Below are 11,673 nucleotides of genomic sequence, written 5' to 3'. Positions count from 1 at the left end.
TGCTTATAATAAGAGAAATAAAAATCAGAGATCATATTTTACCTATCAGGCTAGTAAAACTCCAAAGTTCAACAATACTTTTGTTGTCTGTGCGGAATTGTTGACTTAGCTGGAATTTATATTGATGTATGGATGAAGCAATATTACCGTTTTCAAATGACTACTGAGATCGATAAACACCAATTTATTAAACAGTCTATCTATAGCTCACAGATTTGAGATGCTACTTTTATCATATACTAAACTCTCTTATATATTTGGGTTATTTCTGAACTCTATATCTTTCCAATGGTATATCTTTTAACGTACTAGTACTGTATTATTTTACTTATTGAGGCTTTATTATATGCTATAAAATCTAATATGTTCAATAACCCTCATTTTTCAAAATATCCTGGCTATGCTTATTTATTTTTAAAACAACCTAAATGTCCATCAATAAAGGAATAGGTAAAAAAGGTAGTACATTTAAGGGATAAATATCATAGCAAATAAAACTGAATTAACTAGATTTATATCAACAGATACATAGTTGTGAATGAAAAACCAAGTAACATGATAAATTCCACATGATGTCACTTATAGAAATATAAGACAGAAACCTCCAAACATTATGTTTTTGGTCTAGATAATCACATATATATTCAAAACCTTTAAAAAATGTATTAGAATGATTCATATCAAACTCATAAAGGTTATTATCTGTGGGGATGGAGAAAGGGAACAAGACTGAAGTGGCTGTTAGAAAATGTTAACATTGACTGCACTGTTTTTTCTTTCTTTAAAAAAGGAGGAAGATTTATTTGTAATATTAAATTAAAAATTGATATTAGATATAAAACTACAGCCCATTATCTGGTACATGAGAGGAGTCTAAGTCTTGAGCCTTCTCCTAGTACTACCGTGTCAGTTAGAATTAGGAATCACTCAGCCCCAGAACAGTTCAGAAAAAGAAGGGAGGGATTCTGTGCTCCTAGCATCCAAGAATGTAAGAAAGTTCAAGCAACAAAGAGGACGAAGCTAAGACACAATCTTCTAATATTACAAACCCATAAAAATGGTGAATAAATGTTCAGTTTGAATCCTGTGAAACTGCTTGCGTTTTCTAGTTAAAAAATGGTTGAAGAGCAATTCATATAGTTCAATCTTTATACAATAAAAGTTTTTTTTTTTTTGAGACGGAGTCTCACTCTATCGCCCAGGCTGGAGTACAGTGGTGCAATCTCAGCTCACTGAAACCTCCGCCTCCCGGGTTCAAGCGATTCTCCTGCCTCAGCCTTCGGAGTAGCTAGGATTACAGGAGCCTGCCACAACGCTCGGCAATTTTTGTATTTTTAGTAGGGACAGGGTTTCACCATGTTGGCCAGGCTGGTCAGAACTCCTGACCTCAAGTGATCTGCCCGCCTCGGCCCCCCGAAGTGTTTGGATTACAGGCGTGAGCCACCGCTCCCGGCCTTTTTTTTTTTTTTTTTTTTTAAATCCACAGCTGAGCTCAAAGGAAAGCAAGGTAATACTCAGGTGCCAGAAATGAAGAGAAAAGTTAAAAGTCAGAGTGGTAAACTCATATGCCTAATCTGAGGAGAGGAAATATCAGATTAGATATAAATGCCGCCAGTATAGGAAGAGAAGATGTAGCCATACAACCACCTAAGACAAGTTCTGGGACTGAAATATTTGTGGAAAAATCAGGATGCTGACTTCTTCCTAAATGAAGCAGACCAGCAAATCCTTCCCAGAAGTCTGAGGAAGTGACAGAAAGTCAGATGGAAAAAAAAAAAAAAAATTTCTCACATGTCATGTGAGAAATCAGTTCTAGATCTATACTATGCATACAAATGGACACTATACTTACATTGCCTATATATGCTGAGAATACCCCAACACATTTTAAATATCAAAACTTAACACATTATAAATATAAAAAAATTATCAATGTAAAACTGACTGTAACAGGGGAGTAAGGCAAAAGCTAATAAAAATAGTCTGTAGCAATATTCATTTTTCCACTATTTGGACAACATGGGACTCTTTCACACACACACACACACAATCGCTGCTGAAAATGAGCATAGGATAGAAAATTATAAACATGACAGAGGCTCAGTAGCTAAAACAAGAGAACTGGCACCCAAAGAAACTAAAATAATAAAACACTAAAAATATTTTATGAAAATATAAAATAATTATGTTTAAAATGATTAAATGAGTGTAAAAATAGAAATCATAAGAGAAAACAGGACACTGGGGGAATATGAACAAATTTAAAAAAAAGTCTAGAAATTTTAAAAAATCAATTGGCCAGTTAAATATATCATAAAAATCTGAAGAGAAAACTAGTGACTGAACAGCAGTTCTAAAGCAATGGCTCAGAAGGAAAACAGAAAAAGAGATGGACTATAGGGAGAAAACGAGAGCTGTGGAGAAAAGGATGAAAAAGTCAAACATACATCTAATAGGAGTTCAAGAGAGGGAGACTAGAGAGCATGGGGAAGGGGCAACATTCTATGAAATAATGCTGAAGAATTTTAGTCTTAACAATGGACATGGATACAGAGATTAAAAAGAAAAGTCCTGAACAAAATAAATAAAAATAAATGCATGCTTAGTACTAGTATGGGGTAAAACTACAGAACAGCAAATATAAAATATTTAAAGTAGCTGGAGAGAAAAGATAAATCATCTTTAAAAGAACAACCAAAAGACTAGTGGATCTCAAACTTTAGTACACTTCAGAATCATCTGGAGGACTTTAATTAAAATACAGATTACTGGGTTTCAAAACCAGGATTTCTGATTCAGTAAGTCTGGGATAGGTCCTGAGAACTTTAATTTCTAACAAGTTCACAGGTGATTCTGTTGTTGCTGGTATAGGAACCATACTGTGGGAACCTCTGAGTTCAGCTAACAAAAGAAACCTCAAAAGCAACGGTGGGAGACAGAAGATGGTGCTGAGAGAGAACAATGTCATTCAAGAGTGTGAAGTAAAGATTATTTTACATATAGAAATATTAAGTTTACTATTCACACTCCCTTGCTGAATGAGCTATTAAAAGATGTATTTTAGGCACAAGGAAACTGATTCCAGAAAGTGATAGTGCAATACAAGAAGTAATAGCTAGCATAAATAATTATAATGGGCCAGGTGGGAGCCTGGGCAACATGGCAAAACCCTGCCTCTACAAAAAATACAAAAATCAGCTGGGTGTGGTGGTGAGTACCTGTAGTCCCAGCTACTTAGGAGGTTGAGATGGGAGGATCACTTGAGCCCCAGGGGTATAGGTTGCAGTGAGCTGAGATCACACCACTGCACTCCAGCCTGGGCAACAGAGTGAGATCCTGTCTCAAAAAATAATAAAAAAAATGAAATAATAATGCTAAGCAACACACTCTTAAGCAATGAATCAAAAACGAAATCACAAAAGAAAATACCTTGGGAGAAAATGAAAATGAAAACACAACTATTTAAATTTATGAAATTTAGCAACAAACAGCGCTAAGAGGAAAATGTATGAGTGTAAGAGCTTACATTTTTAAAAAAAAGATGAAAGACTCCAAATCAACAACCTAACTGTACACCATAGGTAAATAGAAAAGGAAAATCGAAAAAAACCCAAAGTTACCAGAGGAAGGAAATAATAAAGATTGAAGTAGAGATAAATAAAATAGAGAACAGAAAAACAATAGAGAAAATCAACAGAACTATGAGCTGGTTCTTCAAAAAGATCAGTAAAAATGATAAACATTTAGCAAGACTGAGTAAGAAATAAAGACAGAAGACTTATTCCTGGAAACATACAACCTACCAAAAGGTAGTAACGAAGAAACAGAAAATCTAAACAGACCTATAACTAATAAGAAGATTGAATAAAAATAATAAAATAATAATTTTATAAAATAATAATAATAAAAATCAGTAATACAAATCTCCCAACAAAGAAAAGCCCAGAACCAGATGGAGTCATTGGTGAATTCTAAAAGGAGTTCAAGACATATATTTAAAGAAGAATTAACATCAATTCTGAAACTCTTCCCCAAAAATGAAGACAGGGGAACATTTATTAACTCATTCTATGAAGCCAGTATCACCCTGATACCAAAGCCAGAAAAAGATACTATAAGAAAACTATAGGCCAATATCTTTTATGAATATTAATAGAAAAATCTTCAACAAAAACCTGAATTTAACAGCACATTAAAAAGAGCTGAATTTAACAGCACATTCAAAGAATTATACATGATAACCCAGTGGAATTTACTCCTTGGTGCAGGAATGGTTCGATATACAAAAATTAATCAATGTGATAGAATACATTAACAAAATGAAGAAAAGTAGCCACATAGTAATCTTATATGTAGACAACCCTAAAGATTCCACACACAAAAAACTGTTAGAACCAATAAATAAATTCAGAAAAGTAGAGAAAAGTAGCAGGTTACAAAATCAACACACAAAAATAAGTTGCTTTTCAATATGTTAATAATAAACAATCTGAAAGGGAATTAGGTAAACTATTCCACCACAATAGCATAAAAAGAATAAAATATTTAGGAATAAACTTAGCCAAAGGGGCAAAAACATATATACTGAAAACAAAATATTACTGAAAGAAATTAAGGTGGATACTAGAAAGTGAAAAGACATACTGTGTTAATGTATTGGAATACTTTATATTGTTAAGATGCCCATTATATCCAAAATGTTACAAATCAATGAAACCCATATCAAAATCCCAATAGTTTTTTTTTTTTTGCAGAATTACAAAAATACATCTCAAAATTCATAAAAAATCTGAAAGGACCCTGTATGGCCAAAATAATCTTGAAGAAGATGAAAAAAGTTGAAGAATGCATATTTCCTAATTTCAAAACTTACCAGTATTCTACAGTAATCGTTGTGGAACTATTAATAGCATACAGACATATTAGACTAATAGAATGGAATAGAGGGCCCCAAAATAAATGCTGGCATATATGGTCAAATGATTTTTAACAAGGGTGGCAAGACCATTTTATGGGGAAAATAACAATCTTTCCAGCAAATGAAGTTAGGAAAACTGGATATCCACATACAAAAGAATAAGCTGGACCCTTACCTTACACAATATGCAAAACTTAAAGACCTAAAACTATAAAACCTTTAAAAAGCACAGGGGAAAAGCTTCATGATACTGAACTTCGCAATAACTTCTTGGATACGATACAAAAAATATATACAATAATAACAAAAAATGGTAAATTATACTTCATTGACGTTAAAAACTTTTGTTTACCAAAGGATATATTATTGATAGAGTGCAAAGGCAACTTACAAAATGGGAGAAAATACTTTCAAATCATATATCTGAAAAAGATTAATATCCAGAATCTATAAAAATTCCTATAATTCAACAACAAAAAATCTAACAAGTTGGCCAAAAAGTGTGCAAAGGACTTGAATAGATAGTTCTTCAAAGAAGAGAAAATCTTGGTCAAGAAGCAAATAAAAAGATGCTCAATATCAGTAATCATTACGGAAATGCAGATAAAAAATACAGTGAGGTATCACTTCATAACTGCTAGATGGTTATCATTAAGAAAAAAAAGGAATAAGGAAAATAAAACAGAAAATAACAAGTGTTATCAAGGATGTGGAGAAATTGAACCCTTGAACATTCTTGGTGGGAATGTAAAATGGTGCAGCCACTATGGAAAACAGAATGGGGGTTCTTTGAAAAATTAAACATAGAATTATTATATGATACAGCAATTCCAGCTCTGGGTATATACCCAGAAACAGCAAAATCAGGAACTGGAGCAGACAAATGTACACCCATGTCTATAGCAGTATTATTCACAACAGCTAAATAATGGAAGCAATCTAAATATCTACTGACCAATGAATGGATAAACAAAATGTGGTATATACATACAGTAGAATATTATTCAGCTGTAGAAAGGTAATTCTGACACATGCTACAACATGGGTGAACTTTATAGACATTATACCAAATGAAATAAGCTAGTAACAAAGACAAATATTGTATGATTCCACTTATATTTGGTACCTTAAGAAGTCAAATTAATAGGGATAGAAAGTAGAATGGTGATAGAGGCCTGGGAGCAGGGAAGATGGAGAGTAAAGTAATTATTTGATGGGTATGGAGTCTCAGTTCAGGAAGATGAAAAAATTTTGGAGATGGGTGGTGGTAATGGGTGCACAACAATACGAATGTACTTAATGCCACTGAACTATACACTTAAAAATGGTTAAAATGGTAAATGTTATGTCCTGTATATTGTAATACAATTTTTTAAAAACAACAATCTTTTTGGTATTTAAAAGCAAGGTAGAACAAAAGTACTACACAACAATAGCATGAATAAGGATGGAAAGTATTCAGAATTTGTGTTCTAAGGTCTTATTAATATTTGGGTGGAGTTTACAGATATTAACTTTTGGAATTTATAAAGTACATATATTAAAATACTAAAAATAACCAATAAAAGAGTTAAAATAAAATGAGTGATGTCCAAATCTGCTAAAGAAACGTTTTAAATAGGCCATACTACTACGATAGACTATACTGTTTACAGTTAATATTTATGTCCTAATAAAATATATGGGAAAAATACACATTAACTTTAAGAAAGAAGAAAAGGGTAAAAATTTAGGGTGGGACTTTAACCTATATATCAAATACTATTCCTTTAAAAATGTCTATATTTTAAAACATCGATTGTGGGTATACAGGTATTTTATATACCTTATCTTTGAAATATTATATAATTTTTAGAGATGAGATAGAAAACCTATGAAAAGTTGTATTAGAAAGTATTATGTGTTTATTAATTTTCAGGAGTAAGGATAATCTTCAAATTGGGAAGAAACAGAATTAGTCACAAAAAATGGGAAATTAGCTGAAACTCCCAAATATCCCCAAACTGTATAATTGAATTCAAAAGATAAAGAATTGGCTTAGAAAAAAGTATCTTCAGCAGATAGAACCAAATGCTAGCATATTTCTATAAGAAAGCATATAATCTGACATGGAAATGCTGACAATATAAAAGGTAAAGGAAATGAACAAGAAAGAACTAAAGCATCTCCTATCAAAATAGTATTTTAAAATCAACATTAAAACAAATTACCATTTTTATAATTTATTCATTTAGCAAGTAATTGAACATGTCCAAATCAGTGAGGATGTGGTGAAAACAGAACATTTATACACAGCTGGTATTTGCTAAATTTGGCACTACCCTTTAGCATAGCAATTGCTTATCGTACCCTTAATTTATTTATCCCATTTCTGAAATTTGTGCTAAGAACTAATGCTGAAGGAAGAAAAGACATGTCTAGGAAAGTAGTCCTTGCAATATAATTTATAAGTTTGAAGTTTCTAATTCCCTAAGAGGACAGTTATTTACTTGCCGGATTTTCAGTCATTTTAATGACAGTCATGAAAACTCCATAGCAACCAGGGAGTAGTTGATGAGTTGTTAAATGACTACAGGGTGTAAAAGAGGGGGAAAGCAAGTACAGCATTGTAAGGTAAGGCAAAATCAGGGTCAAGACTAGGGTGAGGAAACTGAGACACTTCCTTAGGGGCCAAATTTGGAATGGGCACCAAAAAAAAAAAAACCAATAATCAAGATAAAAAACATTTTTAAAAGGCAAAGCTAATGTGACATCTGTGATGGAAAAAGCTAAAAATTTCAAATACAAACTGGATCTCATCTTGATTTGCACCACCCTGAGAGTGTCGCACTTATTTTCCCTAATCCAGACCCAAGGAACCTGTCTTTGTTAAAATTTTTAACATTTTCTTTATCATTGATATTGATATTTTTGCACTGATTTTTAATTTTTAAAAACCTGTTGCATTAAAATATCATTTTCTTGAATTGGCGCCCCCTTAAAATCTGCACTTCAGGCCAGTGCCTCTATCACCCTAGTCCCGGCCCTGTGAAATATCATGGTAAGAAGTATGTGTTAGAGTGTCCGCAGTTTTTCTCTGTATAAACTTCACGTGTACTTTAAAATCCAAGCTAAAAGTGCGGTTCTCCGCGATCCTTCAGCCTCAAGAGCAGTGGCCTCAACTTCCTGAGGCCGAGGGAGGCGTTGTGGCAACGGTCGTGGAAGGTTCGGCAAACCGCCTTCCGGCCTCACCATGAAGCGCAAGTTAGACCCTCGGGGAATGACGTCGCCCCGCAGCTCATTGTGGAGGTTCACGTACTCGTTGATAAAGTCTACGTCCTCTTCGTGTGGCAAAAATCTGGCGTTCAAACCAGAACCCAGTAGCAGTAGCCACAGCTTACAGAGCCGCAGCTTCAAAACGCCCCCTACTGCCAGGGGTAGGGATTGGGCGCTCCACTCCCGGGCGAAATGCCTTGGGGCCTCCATGGTCCACCGGCCTCGGACAGGCCAGTGCGCACGCGCTGGCCGTCCCAGTGACCTGCCAATCTACGGGGCACGCAGGCAAGCCTTGTCCCGCCTTCCGGAAGGAGAAAGGGAGGTGGGAGGAGGGAAAAACAAAGAAGGGAGGAGGAAAAAACAAAGGAGGGAGGAGGGGAAAAGGAGGAGGGAGGAGAGAGGAGGGAGGGGAGAGTGGGTGGGGGGGGGGGGGGAGGGGGGGAAAGCTAGACCTGCAGTGAAGAAAGTTGACAAACTAAAGAAAGACTTGCGCAGTGTAAGTAAGTCCTTTTCACTAAACTAATGTAATGAAATGTTATCCCTAATTGATTTCTGACACTGAATGATATGTCGTTATTAATGAGTCATCGGTTTGTATGGTAAATGCCAATTGCTGAGTAATAGGTCTGAGGAACCTTCTAATTGTGCCAGGTGAAATGATTTTTCTGCGATACAGATACAAATTCAATTAAATTTTTTTCCCCATTACCTGTTGAGTTGGAAATTTGGTGCAGGGCCTGCCCTTTATTTTCCTCAGGGACAGAATGGAATAAAGAAATGTTGCTAGTTCTTAAGGCCACGGAAGTTTTTAAGGCCAACTTAATCGATGAGATTTTTTTCAGTTTTTAAATGAACACTTGTGGGAAACCACAAAATAAATGGGAGTGAAGGGAGAGTAGGGATCACCAAACTCTTCAAAGGTTAAAACATTTCTGCTTCTTCTCTCATCAGCACAATTCAGACAGCCTGGAATATCAAGATTCATCTTTTTCACTAATCGTGGCATTCACAGTAAGAACGAACTCTTTTGTTTTCTTTTTTTGTTCCAGACAAAATTGGCTAATATCTAGCTGATTTTGGCCTGATCTGTTTACCTCCAAACATTTTCCTCAAAAACAAAACAAAACAAAACCAACTTGCTTTGAAGACTTTAAATTCTAAGCGTGGAAAAAAAGCAAGTATTTGTTTTGGAATACACGTTTGCATATTACATATTGTGCTTAATAGCATTAAGCAGATATGGAAAATTGACATTGGAAGAGAATTTTACTACAAAACATTGTAACAGGTTGGCCAAACATTTATAAAAAGAAAAGTGCTTTTAAAAATTGTCTGTGATACACACAATTGAAAAACAATAGACATGTGTAAGATGGTTTCATTCATGCCCTTGAATACTTACTACCATGCAGTGTATTAAGTGATTGAGAAAGATCAGTAGACAAGACACAGATCCAGCTTTCAAGCAGCTTACAGTTTAGTGAATTAGCAATTAGGCAGTATTTATAACGTGATAAATACAAAGCCAAAATTCTATTGCATCACGTGAGTGACTATTAGTACTCTTGTGGAGGACCAGGGAAGACTTTCTGGAAATTGTATACAGAAAGTGAAATGGACAAGTATAAGATAGCATTCTAAACAAAGGGAAAAGCATGTAATGTGCCTAAGGAGAGGAAGATCCTAAAGGCTAGAAGTATTTTGGTATGGCTAGAACCTATTTAAGGGTGAAGGTGGCAAGTGCTGAAAGATGCAATTCCTTTATTATGGTGGTACTGTTGTTAGACTGCAAAAAATGCTAAATAAAAAATATAAATAGAATAATGCAATCTTAGATTTGGAAGAAATTTTAGCCACTATTGCTAGCCTCATGTGTTAGGCATACTCTTCAGAACATCACTGACAGGTGATCCTCACATCCTTTTCTTAAATAATTAGACCAACAGGGAAGTCACCATCTCCTGGGAAGCCCATTCCACTGCTAGACATCTCATTTAATAAAATTTCCTCAGTACCTCCTGTGTGTCACAGCCCAGCTGAAGGTTCAAATGCTCAACAAGCTAGACATGGAGTCTGTCCACAGGAAGCTTTTAGTTAAAGGTGATACAGATGAATCATCAAACAGTTACAATACAGAGTGGTGAATACTATTTTTAATCTATTTCAGAAATATTTAATGTGTCAGGCACTATTTAAAATGCTTGGACAATATCAACTCACTCAAGTCATACAAATCTTAAGAAATAGTTATTATCCCTTTAACAGATGGAAAAACAACTGAGAGAGAAATCAAATTGCCTGAGGCCACCCAGCCAGGGAGTGGTAGAGCTACTTTTGTTTTTGTTTTTTTTTTTACCCATTCCTTTTCTAAAAATAGACTCTTTTTAAATAGCAGTTTTAGGTTCACAACAAAACTGAGAGGAAGGTACAGAGATTTCTCATGTACCTCCTGTCCCCACACATGCATAACCTCCCTCATTATCAACATCCCACAACAGAGTAGTACATTTACAATTGATGAACCTACATTTATACATTATTCCCACCCAGAGTTCATAGTGTATATTAGGGCTCATTCTTGGTGTTGCACATTTCATGGGTCTGTATAAATGTATAATGACATGTTTCCAGCATTTAGTATCATATAGAGTCGTTTTACTGCCTAAAAATCCCCGGTGCTCAGACTATTCATCTCTCCCTCCCTCCTTACCCTGGCAACTACTTATTTTTTTTTTACTGTCTTCATAGTTTTGCTTTTTCCAGAATGTTATATAATTGGAATCATACAGTATGTAGTCTTTTCAGATTGGCTTCTTTCACTTAGTAATATGTGTGTAAATTTCTTCCATGTCTTTTCGTGGCTTGATACCTAATTTCTTTTTAGCACTGAATAATTTTTCATTTTCTGGATGTACCAACATTTCTTTATTCCAGTAGCTACTGAAGGACATGTTGGTTGATTCTAGGTATTGGTGTATCATTCTATTCTCATGCCACTAATAAAGACAGACCCAAGACTGGGTAATTTATAAAGGAAAGAGGTTTGATGGACTCACAGTTCCACATGGTTGGGAGCCCTCACAATCATGGTGGAAGACGAAGGAGGAGCAAAAGGACATCTTACATGGTGGCAGGCAAGAGACCATGTGCAGGGGGACTACCCTTTATAAAACCATCAGATCTCATGAGACGTAATCATTACCATGAGAACAGCACGGGAAAAACCTGCCTCCATGATTCAGTTACCTCTCACCTAGTCTCTCCCACGACACGTGGGGATTATCACAATTCAGGGTAAGATTTGGGTGGGGACACACAGCCAAACCATATCAATTTGCAAATATGAATACAGTTGCTATAAACATCTTTGTGCAGGTTTCTGTGTAGACATAAGTTTTCAACTCCTTTGGATAAATAACATGAGCTTGATTGCTGGATCATAACTATATGTTATAGTAAGTGCTGTTGTTTGGATATTTGTCCCTTTCAAAATTCATGTT

At 35.0% G+C, this 11,673-nt stretch overlaps 2 protein-coding genes across 2 annotated transcripts in view; one reads left to right on the top strand and one right to left on the bottom strand.

Moving 5' to 3' along the window:
• GLIPR1L2 (GLIPR1 like 2) overlaps positions 1–8,387 on the bottom strand; it is a 45,962-nt gene extending 37,575 nt beyond the window's left edge. Inside the window, exon 1 of the mRNA XM_032171662.2 lies at positions 8,150–8,387. Coding sequence (XP_032027553.1) covers positions 8,150–8,383 — 234 coding nt within the window. The 5' untranslated portion in view covers positions 8,384–8,387. The remainder of the gene's footprint in view (positions 1–8,149) is intronic.
• A 217-nt stretch (positions 8,388–8,604) lies between these two features.
• Positions 8,605–11,673, top strand: part of CAPS2 (calcyphosine 2) — a 120,129-nt gene continuing 117,060 nt past the window's right edge. The window contains exons 1-2 of the mRNA XM_058425884.1: positions 8,605–8,669; positions 9,125–9,184. The gene's annotated coding sequence lies outside the window, so the exon portion shown is untranslated. The remainder of the gene's footprint in view (positions 8,670–9,124; positions 9,185–11,673) is intronic.

Source organism: Hylobates moloch, unplaced genomic scaffold (genome assembly GCF_009828535.3).
Source record: "Hylobates moloch isolate HMO894 unplaced genomic scaffold, HMol_V3 SCAFFOLD_12, whole genome shotgun sequence".
Lineage (NCBI taxonomy): Eukaryota > Metazoa > Chordata > Mammalia > Primates > Hylobatidae > Hylobates > Hylobates moloch.
Note: the sequence above shows the minus strand (reverse complement) of the source record. Positions and strands in the feature narration are given on the sequence as shown.